Below are 21,827 nucleotides of genomic sequence, written 5' to 3' on the forward strand. Positions count from 1 at the left end.
ACAATAATGTATTAAAAATATAAAGTGTTTATAACCTTTGACGCAGCAATCTCACTTCTAGGAAATTATCCTAAGAAGGTCTAACAGAAGTAGAGTAGAATAATAGCAGCAAAAACTGTGATGCCAGGTACTGTTTTAAATACTTTATATTACACATCATTTAATCTGGAGAATTACCCTTTCAAGTATGTCCTGCTAGCATCACCGTTTTGCAGGGGAAGAAACCAAGGCATTCTGGTTTTAAGTAACTTGGTCACATAGTAAGTTTTAAAATGGTACAAGAATGTTCAGAGCACTGTTCTTTATTAAAACGAAAAACTGGGAATTATCTAAATGTACATCCATAGGTATGGGTTACATAATGGTATATACATATAAGGTGATCCTATGGCAATCACGGACAATTATAATATACACTACAGCGAGATTTATCAAAAAGGAGGTTCATGATAAATTCCTGAGTGAAAAAAGGCAGGTTACGGTGCAGAAAATTGAGGATGCTCTTATTTCTTTCTTTCTTATTATAAACAAGTTTACTGACCTCTTGTATTTTTTCTCATTTTTACTCACACAATTCCCTCTCCCTTCCATTTTCAATCTAGAGCCTTAAGCTATTTGTAAACCACTGGGAGAAAAGTTATGTGTACTTAAATATATTTACATCCCTTCCTATTTTCCAAAAGGATTTGAAGTGGTTTACATTAAAAAAAAGTCAGGTAAGAGCTAAAAGTTACTGAGCACTTTCTAGGTGCCTAGCACTGTTCTAAGAGATTTAAATCCACTGAATCCTCAGAACAATGCTATAAGTAGGTACAATTATTTAAAGATGAGGCACAAAGTGGCTGAGCAATGTGCCTGTGACTGAAGAACTACTAGTAATAGAGCCAAGATTAGAACCCAGGTATCCGGCTTCAGAGCCTGGACTTTTCACCACTACACCATGCTACAGTGCTATACAGAACCCCAACCATAAAAAGTCAAGTCAAACCGTAAAGGCTGAGGGCAGGGGCAAGGACACTTGATCACACAAGTTCCTCATGTCCAGTCCATACACTTGCAACTGATCCTATACCAAGGCATTCAGATTACGTGGGAAATCTTAACTATCTTCCTGATTCTTAGATAAATATTTAAATTTACTGCCACAATATAAGGGCAGACTATTATTGTCTCATTTTCAATTACCAGCCTAGTAACTGTCAGGCTGATATAATTTACTAGTGCTGAAAGGACTATCTATCTGCTTAAGATATTGCCCTGCACTGACTTGTGGAGATGTCTAAAATATGCAGCATCCAGTTGTCAGTTAGGTTAAGCCATTATTTCTGGAAAGTTCCAGATTAAATGTAAGTCACTGCTTACACATATTAGTATCTCACCACGAGTTGGCTTATGAGTATAGCTGATGAATTACTTAGTTAGGCACAAAGGCTGCAGTTATGAACCCTGGTTGCACAACAGAATCGCCTTGGGAGTGGTTAAGGAATACTGACAATTAAGTCAGAGCCTTGGTGGGGAGAGGTGGAGAATGGGCACAATATTTTCCAAAAGCTCCTGAAATTATTTCACTATGAAGTCAGGGTTGTACTATCTGCTCGAGGGGAATGTGAAATTTAATCTTGAGAAAGTGAATCTTTCTGGGTACCAGTTTCCCATCTCTGAAGTGTGGGGGATTCACACATGGGATGCAGGATTTTTGTGATGATCAGAAGTACATATGTAAATCACCTAGCTCAGTGACTGACATGTAGGTCACTATTTCAGATACTCAAATTTCAGACAATAATGAAAAATTAACACTTTTTTATGAATGAAACAGTGTAAGATGATATGGAATAACTATTTCAATTATAAACTTCTGATTTAAAACCTTAGAAAATTAAGCTACAAAAACTCTAGGAAACTACTAAAATGCAATCAAGTCTTAACTGAAGAGTTATAATATATTTTGGTGAAATGTCCAATAGCTCAAAATTATGGAAATAAATTCGACACCTTACCTCTCCATTTCTTGTAGAATGCTTTTGATGTCTTTTCCTAACTTAAACTTTTTCCCAAATGGAATGTCAGAAATAATAACATCGACACTTTCTGAGGGCAATGGCAATTCTGAAATACAGAAACCAGAGAATCCTATCCGATAAGTTCAAGTATTTACAACCTAAATGTGTGGAAATTAAAGTACACAGAATTATTTTTGCATATTAAATAAAATTTAGGGTTGCTAATATTATTTCTAAGAAATTACAAGTTTCTAAAAGGCTTTCAGAATCACTAAGATAAATGGTATAGTAATTATATTCCATTCTTTGAAAACTGGTTTTGCAGGCATGATAAAATATGACATAAGTTAAGCAGAATTTTAAATTAACCAGAAAATTCAATTCTCTAAACATATTACATGACTAGAAAATTGCCAGATCCAAGAAGAAATCCATTAAGTTGTCTAGAAAAACCGTCTACAAAATTATATTCTATAACTTTCATTTCCCTTTTCATAGTTAAATATAAAATTTTACATGTGTAGATCTATTTATTTTTAAGGGAGATGATCCATAGCTTTCACTGAATTTTTAGAGGGGACCCAAAATGTTAAGAACATCTACTTAATCCCAAGCCTACAGAAGAGGTTATATAATCAATAATCAACAAGATGAATACACGAAATAAAATTAAACAAGTGTTTGATTAAGAAATCTAAATTTCTTTCTCATCTTTACATTTCACCTCAGAAATTAGATTATCACAAGGTAATACACCCAATCTTAACTTCCACTTTTTCCGAGTATAGTTTTCACTTTCTATTATTTTACTTCCCACCCATTCTTATGTACATAAGAAAACATGTAACTGAAAATGAGCAGGCTTTCCATAGAAGACTGAAGACTGTTTCCCTGTCTGAAGCTGAAATACCGAAGATGCCTCCCTGGAGCAGAGCAGAGCATCGCGGAGTGGACCATCAAGGATGGAGCTGCCTAGCTGAAGGGGGCCTGGCCTAGGGGCAGCCTCACAGCCATACTGTTTCCACAGCGGCCCCCGTAGCACTATCCAGCTGTTCCATAGCCATGCTGCTTTTACCATGGAGTTGTTTGAACTAAACTTTACACCTTCACTGTACCCCAAATTGGGGATTCCCACTGGCATTTGAATCAGCACCAACGACCTTTGGTTGACATTCCATAGTGCCCAACGTGGGGCTCTGAAGCGATGACCAATCTCCTGACACTGTCCTGAAACCAACTCGTCAGGTGCCTGAACAACCCCTGTGTTGTCTTCCTGAAGGCACCTAAGGATCTCAGGAACTGTACAATGTGACTAACTGAATGGAACTTGAGAATAATTCAATCTTTACAACACCCTGTTCATTGGGTATTATGATTATTATCCCTAAAGTTCAGAGAGGTTAAATGTCACTTGTAAGGTCAGACAGCCTTTGAACAAGAAAGCCTGGAGTGAAGGTCAAATTATCTGATGCTGGTCTGTTCTAGCTGGTAATGTGACCCAAGGCCAACAGGGTGGTGGGTCTTGCTGGGATGCAGTTTCTCAATGCTCCAGCGGGATCCCTGGCACAGATGTTCAGGCCATCAGAAGCATCCTGGCCACATGAGATGGGGAATCCATCACTACCTGTCATAACCATACCCTACCTGCCACAATTCTGACTCACACACTCAGTATTCCCGTAAGGGTAGAAAGCCGTTAATTCTGCCCTTGAGAGTCTCACATTCTAGACTCTTATCCTTTCATTGACCCTCCACCCAAGACTGAAGGCTTCTAAACAACTATCATTTCAATAGCTCCCTCCTGCCTTTGCACTTACAAATAGTGAAGGCTTGTATGAGGCTGAAAAACGGGCTTATCCAGAGGTATAAAGATATTTCTTTAAATAAGCTCATTTCCCTAAATGTTTACATTTTTAATATCTTACCTATAACAGAGACTTTAAGTAACTCAATTTTATCCATGAGGCCTGCAGCTTTCAGATTGTCGCATGCACCTAGTAACTGTGAGTCACTGACATCAGCACCCACATAGTACACATCCTATGAGGAAAGAAATTTGTATTTTAATTATAAAGAAAACTATCACATATTTTCTGTAGTTAAGAAAACCTACTGCCATTTTCTCAGATGATGAAAATGAAATCAACAGATTTGTTAATTCAGGTTGAAACAAATTTCTAGTATTCCTTTAAAATGATATTCAATAGCAAAAATTTTTGTTCAAATCTATTAATAATATTTTACAGTTACAAATGCCTAAAGAATTTGGGGATTAGCATAATCTGTCATGACTAATTATTGGAATTACTCATATCTTGCTAAATTTATTTTACTATTCAAAAAAAATAACAGAGCAATTTAAATAACCCTTCATAAGCCAGTTGACAATAGTAAGTACTGCCTCATAATTAAAACAATAATCCCCCACAGACAATCTACTTGTAAATAATTGGTAAGTGTACACACATATACCAATTAAACATATTTCTTAGTTTACCAAAGTTTAGAACTTACTGGCCATTCTTTAGCAGCTTCCAAAAGTATTGTTCCGAGTCCACACATTGGATCTAAAACAAATGCACCAGCCTATAGACAGAAATATCGATTTGGTATTATTAAGTCTATTATAATAAGTATTATAAAAGAAACCTAAAACCTGAGGAATCAATATTTTAAGAGTAAAGATTCCTTTGTACACTTTAGGAATTTTAGGTAGTTAAAGCCCTAAGGCAAGTATACCCCTGGCATGTTTAAAGATTAGGAAGGAGGCCATATGGCCAAAGCACAGTGAGCGAGAGGGAAAATGTGGTGATTGCATCAGGGAGGTAGGCGATCCCATCAAGATGGGCTGGTTTATGCTGCACCTGTAGTAACAACCTCCAGATCTCAGAGGTTTAAAACACCAGGAAACCTCATGTTACATGCCCACAGTTGGGCACCGGGGGCTTCTGCTCCTTACTCAGAAGCCAAATTGACCAAGTGGTCACCATTTGGAGCACTGCCATCTTGTGGCAGAGGGAAAAACAGCATGACAAATTGTGCATTAGATGTTCAAGTGCCATCTGCAAGTGACACACATCATGTCCCCCAACATTTAACTGGCTAAAGCATGTCAGTCACATGACACAACCAATTTCAAGGGGCCAGGGAAGTGTTATCCTACCTGCACCTGGGAAGAGAACAGGAAATTTGGAGAAAAAAACTAATCACTCCCACCCTGGGGGTCACAGGTCAGATCTGGTAGATACTGTAAGGATTCTGGTTCTATTCTGAAGGCTGGGGAACTATTGGAGGGTTCTGAGCAGAGAAGTAATATAACATTACATTTCACAGGGATCATTCTAGATGATCTGTTGAGAACAGGACAAAAGGGTAAGAGAGTTAACAGGGAGGCTATTAGGGGTTCCAGGAGATGACAGTGGCTTGAATTAAGAGTGGTATTGGTGGAAGTGGTGAGATGTGGTCAGATTGTAGATATATTTTACAGGTGGAGCCAACAGGTTGGATTGGATGTGGAATGTTAAAAGAACGATAACAGTCTGAAACGGCAGAAGTGTTTGACCTGAGCAGGTGGAAGCGCAGAGGTGCCTGTTACTGAGATGGGAAGACTTGGGGAGGAGAAGCTTCAAAGGAGACAAGAGTATAGTTCTGGGCATGTTAATTTTGAGATACCTCCTAGACCAACTATGGAGATCAAGTGAGTCATTGGACACATGAGCCTAGAGTTCAGGGGAGAGGTTCAGGCTACAATACACATTTGGGAGCATCAGTGTTAGTCAGTTTACAGGTGGTATTTAAAGCACCAGAACTGGATGAGTCACCCAGGAAGCAAGAGAAGTTAAAAAAGAAGAAAGGCTAAGTGTTGGACCCTGGTGATCTCTTGAGTATAGATGTTTGGTGGATGAAGATTCAGCAATGAATGCTGGGAGCCGCACATGCTCATGTAGGAGAACCCAGAGTGATCTTCCAGAACCCTGAGGGTGCTGATGTGTCAAAGTGCTGGCAGGGTGAGTGTGAGATAAGTGGTCTCTGGAGTGTGGGTGATGAAAGCCTGATGGAAGCGGGCACAAGAGAGAATAGGAAGAAAAGGGAGAAACAGCAAATATGGACAGCTAGTTTTAAGAATTTTTCTGTAAAAGGAAACAGAGAATGGGGGTGGTAGCTAAAGGAGCATGTGGGTTCAGGAGAAGGTTTTTTTTTTAAGTCGTATGACATTACAGCAAGTGTACCTGCTGATGAGGACTCAGTAGAGAGAACGTCTTTAAACAGGAATGAGGGACTGAACTCCAGTTCACAAGTAATGGAGTGGAACAAGGGCAATCCACTTACTGGAATGGCCATAAGGCAACAAATGTGGGCACAGGCTCTGGGACACTGGCAGATTTGGTGAGGAGAACACGTCCAAGTTCTCTTCTGATTCCAGTATTTAAGTCAAATAAGAATCAAGAGAGTTAAAAGTATGGGCAAGGAAATGACTGCAATGGTAGAGCATAAAATCCAAGCTGTGAGGGGGGGATGAAGACAGGTAGTAAATAACGGGCAGTAGTAGGGTCAAAGGAAAAGAAAATCACACTGGCATGACGGGAGGTCCCAAGGGGTTAAAGAACTGTTAGGGGCTGGAGGATGTGACCAGGAAAGAGAAGGTGGTTAAGAGCAGGATTTGTGAAGTTGAGATTTTTGGGAGGCATTCCCTTCTGGATATAAGGTCTAGGACGTGACTAAGGCAGATCATTAGAGGTAAGGAAGCCAGGACCTTGAAGGGCCAGGTTACAGAGTGGATATTGAGATCATAGAGAATTGTAACAGGAATAAGGGCCTCTACTCCTACAGGAATGTTAGGAAGAGATCTGGATATGACTGTGGTCATCTGATGGCACATGCTTCAAAGGCACTGAGAGGTTTTGGGCACAAGGAACAAGCAGGACATCTACCCCACCTCCAAGCCCAGTGGTCCCTTGACATGTCTACAGAGGAAGCAGAGTGCTTAGTGGACAGCCAGGTTTCAGTCAGAGCCTGAGGGTACCTAATGCAAAGAAACAAAATGTCCTGAGAGAGAGAGAATGGGAGAGAGAAACTCTCAGAAACAGGAAAAAAAGTAGTTTAAGGTTAAAGTCACTAACGCAAAGCAGTTGAAGTAATAATAGTTAAATAATGAGAAGAAGTGCCTGAGCCAGAGAAATAAAAATACAAAAATTTATAATCACTAGATATGCCAAATAAGTATTATACCTGTAATGATTACTATAGCAGCAGCTAATATTCATACACTTTCTACTCACTTGATAAATGCTAATTCATTTGATTCTCACATGACCTTATGAGATTATTCTTTCCATCCTGCAAGGAGAAACTGAGGCACAAAGGTGTTAAGTATCTTCCCAAAGTCTCCCAGCCAGTAAGTAAGTGGTGGAGACAGAATTAGATCCCAGGCAGTCAGACTCACCGAGTTATGGGCTGAATAGAAAAGACACTCACAGAAGCTATATCCTGGTAATATTCCTGAACTTTATAGGACTAAAGGGAAAAGTCTTACAAGTTCTGAGCAGAAAGAACAAGGTAGCTATAAAGGAAAAGAGAATCATACTGGCACGGAAAACTCAGCTACAACACCGGAAGCTACGACAACGGGACAGCACCTATTGCCATCTGAGAGAAAAGGACTGCAACCCAAGCCAAGGTGGGCACTCCCAGGATGAAAGGAAGAGATCTGAGATATATGGAAATTCAGATAGTATAGTATTCAAATGCCACATGTGAGGAAACACCTAAGACAAGACCTTAACCGGTGCAGAAGCCTCAAATGGGGAAAGACAATGTGAAGACCCATGGTGAGGAATGATACACCTTGCAATTATCTTCATGCATTTGCACAGAAATGTGTTTGTTACACACAATTCTATGGTTATGATTAAGGACAGGCTGAATATCAGTGCTAAATAAGAACTTTTGAAACAGAACGATATACTTTAGGGGAAATCTGATACATGATAAATAATTTAGTTCGATCTAGTAGTTGAGAGTTGGGAGTGAAAGGAAATGAAATTTTCAAAGGTCTCACTATAGGGAGGAGTAAAGGTGGGACAAGGAGAGAAAACAGTAGTCTAGAGGTCTCGTCTTATAGCAGGGAAGAGGGGGAAGAGTAGAACGTCTTGGTGATAAAAACTGTCTTGACAGAGGAAGGAGCAGATATCTTGCTTTAAAATAATAGCAGAGACCTATGTGTTTAATTAGGAGAGCTGGGAAAGGGAACCATTCATGGACTAGAACAATACAGTAAAATCTCCAGCCTCAGGGAGAATGACATGATTATGAAGTGACTTGACCACACTAGCAAAAATAAAAAGTAAACTGTAAGATGTTTTAACCAGAGTAAAACAGGAGGAATACAGGCAGGTATGTCTGTCATAATACAGAATTCTCTCATTGAAAGCCAGAGACCACCAGAGTGGGATACAAACAGCTGTATGGTTGTAAAAAATACACTGAAAACAAAGTTGAAAAAAGGAGGGTCAAAGAAATATTAGGCAGAGGCAAAAAAAAAAAAAAAGGAAATATTAATAATACACGGTGAAATGTAGGTTTTAACTCACTACTCAGGATAAAGGGAACTTAGGTAACAATAAAAAGGCATAACTCATGATGAAGCAATAGCAGATGAGTGTTTATATACCAAATTACATAGCAGCTGAATAAGGCAATTACCTAATAAAAATGAAAAAACTTATAAGAATATCAATGCTGTTTCAAATACCTCAGAGAGTAAAGTAGTGAGCAAAGGTAGTGAGGACACTGACTACAAAATAAATTTTTTTGGTATGTCCATGAAACATTTACAAAATTGATCAGGATCTTGGTCATGGAAAAAAACTTACTTCCTAAGTGTAATGGCAACAATATAAAAACCAGCCAAAGGAAATGATAAAAGAAAGAGAGAAAAAAAGCAAGAGAGCAACTAAGATGCCTGCAAGTAAGAGACTGTGTAAGTCCACTACGGAAAGGACCTCGCTGTTTATTAACACGAATGAAAACCTTTCCTTACCTTAATTTCAGCGACAGAGGCCATCGCCCATGCTATGGTGGACCTCAGTCCTGCCATCCTGAGGTAAGATCTGCTGGCTAAAGGAACCCTACAAGAAAAAAGAACCTGATGCTAGATCCAATATTACTGTAGGTTAAAGAAGAGCCTGATATAAGTAAAAATGATTAACCTACCCATATCTGTGAATCATCATGTTCATGCAAACACACACTAAAGTAGTCCCTACGTTGGGAGTATTTAAATTTAACCTTATTACAAAAATAGCTTATCTAGTTGGCACCTTATTTAACCAGCTACTGTGGTACTTCAGAAAGGTAAATTTTTAAATACTGGAAATTTAAACCCTTTTGTGTTTAATTTATAAATATTTAATCACATATAAGGGAAATTTTTGGAAAGTGTTTCACTACTTCCCTGTTTTCCCATATGGAAGAGACCTTTTGTTTGCTGACCTGGAATCATCAAGAGCATGCTGTTTTGTGATGGAGATGTGGTATGGGAAGGACTGAATGGATAGTGACCCTTGAAATAGGTTTTCCATAAAAAGTCCCTTTCCTAAGTTTGCTTTGTGCTCATTTGCATCTCTCTTAAAAGATGAAATGAAGCATGACACTGCACTGTCTGCGTGACAGACATCTCCCACACCTCACCAATGCTATCATCAGTGTTTCCAGATTTGATAGTAATTTTCAAAATACTGTTTCAAAGTGTTTAATGCAATGAACAAGCATTTCCTTAGAAATTTCAATGCACTTTTCTATTTCATTTATATAATTTGTTGGTAAGATACGAAGATACGATTTCAAGAATTAGTGCTTGCTTGTTTTGGGGGTAGGCTTGTTCCAGAATCATAAAGAAGGCTCTTCTCTGGACATTATACAAAGCCATAGTGATCTCCAAACCCTATGTCTTTCTGATCTGTCTTTGTCTTTAAGCTACCCTGTTTTGAGTGTATTGATTGTAAGCCTCTTAAAATCTTATAAATAAAGCAGTATAATTGTATATTTATTGTCACAATGAGAAAGCTCTGCATGGTAAACCCATGGGAGTTTGGTTTTTTAAGGTTTTTCAGAAAGTAATTCGCACTGCAGACAGAACTGCTGCTTCATATTCCCACTGCCTTCAGAGTAAAATCCAAGCTGTTCAGTGCTGCTTACAAGACACTTCATGACTATCTCTAACTGCTCAGTCTCTTCCTACCATTCTCCTATGTACTCCCTGGCCCATTCATACTGAAACCACTGGCTGTCCCCACATAAGTCAAGCTTTCCCATACTTCCATGCCTTTGCACATGCAAGTCCTTGCTTGTACGGTCCTTTCCTTCTCTTGTCCACTTGGGAACCCTTCCTTAGTGTTCTCCACTTACGTGACACTCCTGCATTCTCCATTTAATTGATTCTCTTTTATGTTCTTTGCTCACCATAGTCTATCAGAGTTAGGTCCCCTTTTCTAACTCTAGTCAAGCCGTTACCACCTATCTGCTCTACCACTAAACTGAATTCCTTGAACTTAATAACCATCTACCTCATCTTTGAATGTTGAGATCTAGCACAACGCTTAGCATATAATAAGTATTCATTAGACATTTCAACTGAAAGTAACTGAATAAATTAATCTTACTTTAATAAATGTTTCTCCCTTCCCTCCCTAGTTGCTGTTTCAGAAATAAAGCAGATGAAATTTATTCAACACTTACTGTAGCCTAGAAATAGGACCAAGCATTTTCATGTAGGTTATCTCATTTAATCCCACCACAAAGCAATGAAGTAGGTACTATTATTTTCCTGATTTGACAGTGGAGGAATATGAAAATCTGCCCAAACTTACAGTTAATCTGTTGAGAAGGCAGAACTGAACTCCATGGTTCTTATCCACCATGCTACATGTGCACAGTGTGGCACGGCTGTACACAGTTAATATTCAGGGTGAATTTTAAGAACTGTGCTGTATTTTCTATTTTAATTAAAATTCCAAGATGCGAACAGACCAAAATTTTAGCTTAAATATAGGCCTGTGAAAATCTTTTAATAATAGAAATAATTAGATATAATTTTCAGTCTGAATCATGTAATCAGTGGATTATTGTAATGAAATCTTTCATAGCTCTAACTGGTCAGAGCAAATCATATCTACTAAGCTCCATGGAAACCGCCACTGGCTAAGGTAAAGAACTCGAGTGCTTTGCCTTTAGCTCCCCCGGCTGTATCAATGCTTCATACTATAAATGAAAAGCACAAAGTTCTTAATTTTACAAGCTCTCCTAAAGGGACAAACCTGAAGCTTGGAACATGATATCTACCTGAACACAGGAATTCCCATAACAGAGTAAATGTCATTCAGGTGTATAAAGATCTGAAAGAAGAAATACGAAGTTAGGATGGAACAGGAAATGCATTACCAAATTACTGATAATTTGAAAACTTCCATTTTGAACCTATATAACCTATATTTTTAATATGAAATTCCAAGGCCTTATTTATCATATATGGGAAAAGGTTCCACACTATTTCTCTTGAGCAGAGGTGAAGTAAATTTTAAGTACATTTCAGAAAGATTTTGAGGTTAATCTGGTATAAAAGTGATGTGGAGAATCATGTTATGAAGAACTCAGGATCTACTTTCTTCCCAAAGAGTCTCTGAATCACCATAACTGATTCAGACTTTTTGGCATTTGAGGTTAGAGAAGAGTTCCTAAATCCACCCTAATTCTAACCTCAGAGTTGAGGCCACACAGGATGATCACAGGCTACATAGGCTTAATGTAACAGAGAACTTCCTTCAGGTCAAATATATTGTAACAAGGGTGACCTTTTCTCTGTCTGCTATCTGTAGGTGAGCTTCTTCCTCTCCACCCCCTTTCTCCTGTTAGGCCATAGAGGATTTAAATGTCTCAAGTTATAATTAGTAGCCCAAATAAATTTTAAAAGTTAGAATCTTACTTTTGTAGTCTGATGAAGTTTATGGAATATTCTAATTCTGTTTGACTTTAAGAGCATTTGAACCCCAATACATTCACCCCAAGGTTATTTTTAGTATAGGCAATTTAATCAGGATTATTCCAATATTGATAAATTTTCATCAGGAAAAAATGATCTGGAATGAATTCTCTTTAGTCAATTTAATTCCTTGATCATCACAGCTAAAATTTCCAATTTTTTTATATTATTCAACTTTAGTGAAATTATTTATTGGGATTAATTCTCTTCTACTTAAAACTTATACTAAAGATATGATACATTGATATTTTTATATATCAAATGTTATTAAGAATAGCTTCTCCCTCTGAAATTTCTTCTATTAATTTTGCAGAACAAAATCTGTTAAGATTTGATTCTTCTGCCAATTTTGGTCACAAATTTTACTGTGGGTGATTTTAGTGTTGCCAATTTCGTTCCGTGTTGATTATTTCTACCAATAATAGCTAATATTAATTGCATTAAATGGCTGATAGGAATTAAATGAGCTATATTTACTTATGAGCTGAACTATGGAAACCTGTAATTCTGAGACAGGGAGACAATCAAAGGGAGATGAACAGGAGGAAACCAGAGAGCAGGAGGGGGACGTGAAAGGAAGACACCCTTATGTCAAGACATGCTTAGGGTCAAAGTATTCTGCATGACAGGAATAAAAGATATACACCAGGCATTACTTTTCAAAAGTGGAAAATATATTAAAAAATGAAAAAATAAAATAACATAAATGTTCTGATTGGGCTAGCAATTACTCCATTTAAAGCGCTATAACAATCAATTTACAAATTAATGAGTGATGACAATGACTACACTACCTGTCAAATTTATGAGATGATTCTCAAAAAGGCAGTGGAGAATATTTTTTATAGCTGCGTTTATTTCCCTATATGTTGTATTTTGTTCCAACTAATAACAGTGTAACTTCATGAAATTAATTTTAAAAAACAGAGAAAAAGAAAACATAATCCCACAACCCTAACAAAGTCACCACTAATGTATGATTGGATTTGGCGTAGGCCTTTCATTTCCTATTCTTTTTTTAACATTAGCTAGAATTTCTTATAGAGACTTGTTGTGTATTACAGCGATCGTAGACAGCATCTCTGTGACCTTATACTAGACTTTTTTAGTTCAACTGTGACAAAGCAATTCCATTCCCAAAAGTTTTATGTGAATAAGACACTTTCACAGTGAAAAGGAATAGCAAAATGATCTGTGCCGTTCTACTGCTAAAGAAAAAACATAAACCGCTGGTTCCAGATAGATGAGCTCTTTGAAACTCTAAAGCAAAACTGAAAAGTACAATAGATTAGCTGACATTGTCTTTAAAGAATTAGGTTATGAGCACATCTAATAAAATAAACATTCGTTACCTCTAAATTCGGATTCCTCAAATCTGCTTTCCATCCAAACTGTTTCATAAGAGCAATTCCAATGATTCTTCCTACCTCCTGGAAAAGCAGCAAGTTATAGGAAAGATAAGACTATTATAAATGAAAATTTTAAGTTTAAATATAAGTGAAAACTAACAGTCAGGGAAATCAAGTCAGACTATCCGGTAGTAATTTAAAACTACAATATGAAATCAGCGTGGCTCAGTGGTAGAGCATCGACCTATGAACCAGGAGGTCACAATTGGATTCCAGGTCAGGGACAAATGCCCGGGTTTTGGGCTTGATCCCCAGCAGGGGGCATGCAGGAGGCAGCTGATCAATGACTCTTTCTCATCATTGATGTCTCTCTCTCTCTCTCCCTTCCCCTCTCAATAAAAACATATTAAAAAAAAATTTACACTATAGCATTTTCTATTCAAGGCAATAAGGCTGCATTTTACCTCTTTTGACCCCTGCCTCCCAAACACATCCTATGGCATTAACATCTACTCATGTGTAATCTCTATTCTTGTAATTTTAGGTAAATGAAATAACCAAATAATGACCTGATAAATAAAGCCTTCTGGGTTTCAGGAAATGGATGCAGCTGAAAGACTGACCATTTTACCTACTGCAAGCCTTATGTTTAAAAATGACCAGAGCAGTAGCATTAGACTTAAACTTTAGGGTTTAATTTTAAGGTTGGCCAAAGAACCCAGACCTATAGATATGCCCTTTATATCACTGAACTTTGTAAGGGTCAACTGATACGGTTTTTTGAAGAAGCCTATTTGTTGTGTTCACCCTCCCCTAGATAGTTGGGACCTTGACTGTATTTATGTCTGGGTTCTAGTGACAATCACACGTATGGGGCCTGGTGCGGAGTAATTACTCAACAAACACAGAACTGAAATGAGGCCAAAAAGCTTAGGACCATGATATCAGGATTTCCAAATGCAAAGGATACCTGTGAGTTTAAGAAAACTTTGGGGGAGAAAGTAAAAGGTCAGTACATGGCATACTATTCCTATTAAGCATCTGAGGTAAAGTTAAAATAGAAAATGCATTTTTAAAGAGATTTAATTATATGATATTAAACCTAGTTATCTGCCTGAGCCGAGTTATCTAGTCTGTGAAAGGTCGTGATCTCATTTTAAATCGAAAGAGTAGTTAATTCTTCTAGAAAATGGGAACCCACTTTGGAGGTGAGTATACCTGTGCAGAAAAGTTCTTTGCAATAGCTCCACTGCAGCGGCAAGAAACTCTGAAGGTCAAGTCGTTCTGGTTAGTATCAGCTGCTTTCGCTACATCGTTCTGAAGTTCTTGAAAATTTTTTCCTTGCTCCAGCGTTTCCTCTTCTATTTGTTTTTCCAGCTGGCATTCCCTATTCTCTTGTGCCTCTTGCATTTGTTCTGCTTTTAATTTCTTAGCAATGACGGTGTCATTTTCTCCCATTTTTCTTTTTAGTGGGTTATCTCTTTGAGAATGTTCTTCCCTTTTTGTATCAAGTTCAAGAAGATTTTTCCAAATTGAAATGGCATTCAACCAACTTTCAGGATCATCATTTATAAGTCTTTGCATTTCATTAACTATTTTTCCTAAGTAAATAAAATCTGTTTATCCTATAAGGAAGCTTTAAAGACAGTCTATTATATTCATCACTTCCAAATTCCATTACCTTTATTTTTATAAAATAAGTTTTTTTGAACTACTACATGAAGAATGATTTCACTTTAATCTGGAACTCATATCATTCAATATAAGAATATTGTGCAGAATAAGGTTCATTCTTATATTCCAAATTAAACATCAAAACTATTTTAAAATTCCTGTAGAATTATCATATACTTTAGCAAGATCATTTGTTCTATGATAATATATGTATCTCTTCAATATATGCATAGACCTAGACAGTGTATCAATCTTTGAAATAATGCTGATCTTGTCTATAAAATTAAGTTGAAAAAATAAATTATAAAACTCAGAGGTGAGAAACAGAGCAGCTGAATTTTGAGACTCTTTTCGACTATATAGTATTAGCACACATCATAAAAGGAGTTTCCATAAAGTAACACCTCAGGTACACGACCCACTCATAACTTAGGGACTGCCAGCATACAAAATATAATGTCATCTTTTCTTGACATACAAAGGTCATCAAGATGACCCAAGAGTTATTACTGTATTTCTCTAATAATAAGTGTATGTAGAATATTGGAATGAAATTATATTGATCCCACAGTACAGTATCTTAGTATTTGCTTTAAAATAATTGTTTCTGCCCTGTCTTGATTTCTTGCCGTTTGTATCTTTCTTGATACGACTTTAATTATAGACTATACACTTACATGATCTCTTATGCATAATCAGCAACCAAAATGAAGTTTAAGGCAATGTTTAATCCAGCAGCGTCTGGCCTTTTTTTTGTTGCTTTTATCAAGATCCTTAAATTATTTTAGCCGCATAGTTATAAAAAAAGAAAATCTCTTAAGCCCCCTTTAACTCTAATGCTTTATAAATGGCTAAAAGTTTATTCAAACATTTAAGGTCCCCCAAACAAGAAATTTTACTACATAGTATTTTTTCAATTATATTACTCATTAGTTAAAATTTACAAGGTGACAGTTTTGACCAACTTATTAAGACAATGCATTTTGGGTTATTACATGTCCTAAATCTAAATAAATGCAACTGACCATATTTAACGGTAGAGAAGGTGTCTGATCAGAATTTTCAAAGATGAAATGTGACGTAACACACTAAAATCTCAGTAAGGCAGGCAGCAGATTGCAGAGTAGAGAAGCAATTAGGTGATAATACAACGAGGTGCTAACATTTAGGAAATACAGAAAAATACATAACTAATGATCCCACAGCTAGGAATGAATCTTAAAAATGTCAAATGGCTACTTATTAATTATCAAGCAGAAAACTCTGGAGTACATATATTGTGTGGGTAAAAGCAATAGGTATATACCGTACCTTTACTTACAGAAGAAACACTGAACGGAAACTGCTTTTTAATCAGCAAAAATAATCTTTCTGCGGATTTTAATGTTTTCAGCATATTCAAGTCAGAACAGGTGGTGAAAAAGACTTTTCCCGAAACATATTCAACCTAGAGATACAAAAAATAGACATTAATTTAGTCTAGTGTAGAGTAAGAACCATTTCTCTTTTTCCCCCTTAATGAATTAAAACATAGCATCTAGATTAACAATAAAAACAACAATTTCTTAAGTATCTAGTACTTGTCAGCACTGTAGTAGGCACTCTGAATACATTCCCCCCCCATCCTTACAACAACTCTCTAAGATTTTATCATCTTCATTTTACAGATTAGGAAACTGAGGCTTAGACAGGTTAAAATAATTGTATAAAGTCATGTAGTCAGTGACCAAGACCACAATCTTATGTTATGCTACCGTTTGCGAAGTGTGCACGTGTCTATGCGTGTACGCACACTCCTAGAAAAACAGAACACAAAACACTCAGCAATTATATTGCCAAATCTCACACCCCATTTGAAAGAGGGCAAAGAAAAGATATAATGGACAGGACAAATCAGGTGTCTAGCCCAAGGATAACATATCAGTGGGTATTTATTAAACACCTCCCGTGTGGTCTACCGGAAGCAAGTACCCTAAAGGTGAATAACAATGTAACAGACATATTCTGAGATACAAATTAAAGTGTAAAATTTGTAAGACAATAACTTGAATGAAACCCAGAAGAAAACAAAAAAGTTTCAATGTAATAAATTGTAACACTGAATATGGAAGCTATCATTAGTAAAGGTCTTGGGGACGATCCTAGGAGGCTTGGGAAGAGGGATGCTAAGGGAAGAGCGAAGGGCAAGGTGCAGAGGGGGAGCGGCAGCCCGGCTGGAGGAGAGGCAGCTGGCAGGGCCGCGCCGGCTGTGCTACCCGCCGGGCGCCGGGCGCACGGATGGGCAGCTCGGGCCAGCCTGACCAACGGTCACCGACCGGAGCGCCACAGATGGTAAGGGTCAGGCATTACAGACTTGATAAAAACCGACAGCACCAAATTAGCTGGTAGAAAAAAAATTACTTCGGGAGAGGCATAGAGGACGGAGTGTAGAATGTGACGCTGGAGGCAGGGGTAGATTACTGAGGTGGGAATGACGAGACGTGTGGCGGCGGGCCAGAAGCAAGGAACGTGTGAAACAGCAACAGGCTCTGGAGACGGGAGCGCGGTGGAGGTCGGGGAAGAGCAAGACGCCAAGCGCCCCGGCTCGCGGGGAGTCCAAGGAGGCGGGGCACGCGGTCCCCCCGCCAGCCCGGCGCCCTCACACTCGGGGTGCAGGCGGCGGCCCCGAACTCCCGGCGGTGGCCCTGGGCTCGCTAGCGGGGCCCCACCATCCGCTAGAACCGAAGCCCCAGGGAATGCGGGGGATCCCTGTGTCTAGGTGGCTCCCTTTCAGTGGGAACGTGAACGCCAAGCATTTTTATTTTTGTTTTTCGGCCCCGTTAAGCTTTTGGGGTGCTCATTTCTGGGGTTACCGTTCTGGCCTGAAGACGCGTCTCTGCTGAGGAAGCCCTAGGTTGACACCAATTAAAACCGAAATACTTCCGGTTGTAAGTTTAACAAGTTCCGGGGACCTAACGGGCACCATGGTTACTAGTTCAAATCCCATCTACCCTCAAAACACACTATCAAAATACGGAAGTTCCCCGGCGACTACAGCACGCCTCCCGCCCCAACCTCTTTCTGCCCGGAAAGAGAAGATGGAGGACCGACAGGGAGGGTCCTTTTCCTACTCTGACACCCAGACTGGGTCAAGCTTCTGTCACACGAAGAACTAGAAAAAATAGAAAAATAAAAAGCGAGCGCGCCGTGACGTCACGGCCCCCGTGGTCGCGCTGGAGCCCGCCGACAGCTGGGGTCGGGCCCGGCCTGCCACTTGCCGTCGGTGTCACGGGCCCCTGGGGACTCCCGCGGCGACTGCAGGGCCGGCGCCGGAGACACGGGCCGCCGTCCAGCTCCTCAGGCGTCACTGGGGCAGCCGCGAGGCTGCTCTTCAGGGTTAGCGACCGCCAGCGTCTGCAGAGCCCGGGGCCGACGCCGCGCGCGGCAGGTAGTCTGCCCAGGCCGACGCCGTTTCCGCGCCGCCCGGCCCGCGGAGGCTGTTGTGCGGCCCGCGGCGGGCGCAGGGGCCGGCGGCGCCCCGTGAGCCCCGCTTTTCCAGGGCGCGCCCCCGGCGACACCGCCTCCCTCTGCTTTCGGGAACCCGGCTCGGCGCATCCGAAACGGGCCCGGCTGACGCTCGAGGCCCCGTCCGCGTCCCCGAGACGCGCCCTCAGAGCCGCGCCGGGCCATTCCCCGCGGGCCGGGCGACCCCCGGAGCGCCGCGCACCCCGGCGGCCGCGGGCCTGAGGTCGGCTGTCCGTCCCCGGGCGGGGGCGTGGCCGCGGTCACCCTCGCGCTCGGCGGGGAGGAAGCGGCCGGACGCGGGCGCGCCCACTCCCGCCTCCGGAACCGCCCGCGCTCTCTGAGGACCCCAGGGGATGGCCTGTTTCCTAGAGCTGCGCGGGCGCAGGGGCGCAGCGGAGCCCGGGCCGGGGCGGCCGCCCTGCTGGTCTCAGTCGGAGCCCGGCGGACGGGCGCGGCGAGGCCGACTCACCTGCGTGGCCTGCAGCCGCGCCCGCACCTCCCGCATCAGGAAGGGCTCCAAGCCGCGGCCCGCCGTGCAGAAGAAGCGGGCGCCCGCCGCAGGCCCCGCCGCCATGGCGGCTCCCGCGCGGCCTCGCGGCCGGGGTCACGTGGCCTCGGGCGCGCGCGGCGCGGTCCCGCGCTCTCGGGCGGGGTCACGTGGCCTCGGGCGCGCGGCGCGGTCCCGCGCTCTCGGGGGCGCGCGCGGGCTCGGACGGGCGGGGTAGCTGCGGGCCCGGGGAGCCGGGAGGCCAGGGCAGCCGGGAGGGGCCGGGTGAGCCGCCTGGACGGCTGATCGGGAGCCCGAGCCCGGCCCCGGGACGGCCTGGCGTCCTGCGGAGGGCGTAGTGGACCGCCTGACCCGTCGCCGTGTCTTCAGATGGAGGAAGCTGACGCCTAGAGAGGCCCAGACGGCGAGTTTCTGGCGCCGGCGAGGCGGGACCCAGCGTCCTCCTGCCTGGTGTGATGCACCATCTGCATCCCCGCCCTGCTCGCCACCGCTCCCCACTGCTCTCCCCTCCTAAGGGGCCCTGCTCTGCCTTCGCCAAGAATTGGGCAAAGCTGGGGATCCCGGGCCACGAGCAGAGGTGCCCGCGCTCAGCGAGATGGTGTTGGTGAGGCAGGTCCCAGCCCTTGCGTGACCTGGCTGACCGTCAAGGTCGCGGGTGAATGCACCGTCTAGTCTGGGCCGCCCGATTCCACTGGGTCTCTGAACAGGATCTGAAGGGGGTTTTTTTTTAGCTCTGAATTTTGAATTGGCAGTGAAAATATTTCTTGGGAGGAATGGAATCCATGTTACAAAACGAACACCACTTGTGTATTCGTTTAATATGATTTCGAATCCATTTGTTTATGACAAGTAGTTTCAATGCGCTTGTTTATGACAAGACAAAAGTTGTTTTTGCATTTCAGAGAGAGTGGAAAGGAGAGAGACAGAAGCATCGATGTGTCGTCGATTGGTTGCCTCCTGCACGTGCCGGGATTGAGCCTGCAACCAAGGCAGTGCCCTTGGTTGGAATCCACCCAGGACCCTTCAGTCCCTGGGCCAACACTCTAACCGCAGACTGGCTAGGGGGAGAAATGAAGCTGTTTTGATATGAGGGTGAAGTTGTGTCAGGATGTCATCGTCTCATCTGATGTCCCTGATAAGCACCCAGTTTAGCTATTGAGGTCCCAATGGGGGCTTATCCATAAAAACGTGGAGGAGCAACTATGGCAAGCGGACATTTAGACTATAAATAGAGTTGACCTTTCAGAAATGTGGGAGTTAGAGGCACCAGCCCCTGCACAGTTGAAAATCTGTGTTTAACTTTTGACACCACAAAAACTTAACTAGAGTTGGCCCTTTGCATCCAGGGATTCAAACAGTATTTTCTACCTGAGGTTGGGAGTCCGCAGTTGGGAAACTGCGGTTGGGAATGCAAAGATACTGTTTCCAGGGTTGGTTGAAGCCACAGATGCAAAAGTCGAGGGCCAACTGTATTTATTGAAAAATATCCACATGCAGTGGAGCAGCGCACTTCAAACCCACATTGTTCAAGGTTAACTGTACTGAGAATTTGTGAGGACTACTGGAGTTTTGGCTTGAGCAAGGTGACTGACTCTTCACTGGCCTCAAAACTCCTTGGGGGCATTTGCTCCTGTCTTGGTGAGTGACTCCTGGAATGGTCACAGTGGGTCTTCCTGTCGTCATTCCCTAGCAGCCTGCTCTAGCAACAGGCAACATTCTGTTTGAGATCAGCTCTTGGTTGGCTGCCTTCTCTCCTGAAGGGCCTCCTCCTATAAAAAGGTACGCCTCATATTAAATTTGAACACTGTCCCTTCATCTCCCCTTGCCTGGATCAATAGTGTGATTAATCTGTCATTTGTTTGGAGTATGTTATTTCTTTATTGGCTTGTTAAAGAGATATGCTGTACGCTATTGACTTGTGAAATTATTATAATTTCTACAGCTAAATAAATTGCTGGCAAAGACAGAATCAGTCTCTAGGTATAACTTTGCTGCCTTCAAAACAAACAAAACAGCATTAAATTAGCTCTGTAGTTACATGAATAGATAAATAGAAATTATTAAATGAATGACTCTCTGGCAAGTGCTTCCCATATGCTTTTCCCCTCCCCAGCTTCATAGTCTACTGGGATAGTATCATGAAAATTTTTATGGAGTCATGTAACAAGAGCTTTTCAAAGGGTCAGTACTAAGACTGCTCAGATCCTTCGTTTTGGTGAAATCCTTTCTTTTTTTTTGCCCCTAGACTTATGTTCTCTTTCTGTTGGTAGTTGCTATAGCGCTCACCTAGTAAATAAGGTTGAATAAATGAACTTATTCTGAAGTCGAGTGAGCATTTTCCATTTTTCGGCTTCTCCTCTTCCTGGGAGCCTCTTTGCCAATAAGGGGCATTCTCTGCCTTCTGAGGCCACCTCCCCGTGGCAGATGTATTGTTTGTAAGCACCATGGAGGTTTGACGAACTCTTACTCATACAGCTCAGTATAGTGACTTGTAAAGAGTAGGATTTTATACATTTTTTTAGAATTCATTTGAATTGTAGCACTGTGGTCAAACCATAGATTAATGCAGAAGTCTGTCTAACACATACAATCCAACCAAGGCAGTGCAGATTGGGAAAGAAAGGAAGAATATACTTTTATGGTTGCAACTGCAAAAGCAATTTGGGAAAAAGCTATTGGTCACATACTGATGAAACCACTTATATGCACACAGTAATCAATCATCTTACATGGTGCTTCTTGAACATGCAATC

General features: G+C 41.4%; 1 protein-coding gene across 9 annotated transcripts in view; it reads right to left on the minus strand.

Annotated features, from left to right (window-relative positions):
• THUMPD2 (THUMP domain 2 tRNA and snRNA guanosine methyltransferase) overlaps window positions 1–19,190 on the minus strand; it is a 37,620-nt gene extending 18,430 nt beyond the window's left edge. For 4 of the 9 annotated variants that reach the window (XR_014000221.1, XR_014000222.1, XR_014000223.1 and 1 more), the window contains exons 1-9: window positions 19,036–19,190; window positions 16,374–16,509; window positions 14,607–15,004; window positions 13,392–13,469; window positions 11,343–11,395; window positions 9,043–9,130; window positions 4,518–4,589; window positions 3,929–4,043; window positions 2,001–2,109 (exon numbers count right to left, since the gene is read on the minus strand). Coding sequence is in view for 6 of the 9 variants with exons in the window: in XM_081157268.1 (XP_081013394.1) it covers window positions 2,001–2,109; window positions 3,929–4,043; window positions 4,518–4,589; window positions 9,043–9,130; window positions 11,343–11,395; window positions 13,392–13,469; window positions 14,607–15,004; window positions 16,374–16,509; window positions 19,036–19,140 (1,154 nt within the window). In the remaining 3 variants the exon portion in view is untranslated. Of the gene's footprint in view, window positions 1–2,000; window positions 2,110–3,928; window positions 4,044–4,517; window positions 4,590–9,042; window positions 9,131–11,342; window positions 11,396–13,391; window positions 13,470–14,606; window positions 15,005–16,097; window positions 16,312–16,373; window positions 16,510–19,035 lie in introns of those variants that run through there. The other 5 variants (XM_081157269.1, XM_081157272.1, XM_081157271.1 and 2 more) reach the window with 5 other exon arrangements.
• Window positions 19,191–21,827: the final 2,637 nt, after the last annotated feature.

This window comes from Miniopterus schreibersii (genome assembly GCF_964146895.1).
Source record: "Miniopterus schreibersii genome assembly, chromosome: 13".
NCBI classification, from domain to species: Eukaryota; Metazoa; Chordata; class Mammalia; order Chiroptera; family Miniopteridae; genus Miniopterus; species Miniopterus schreibersii.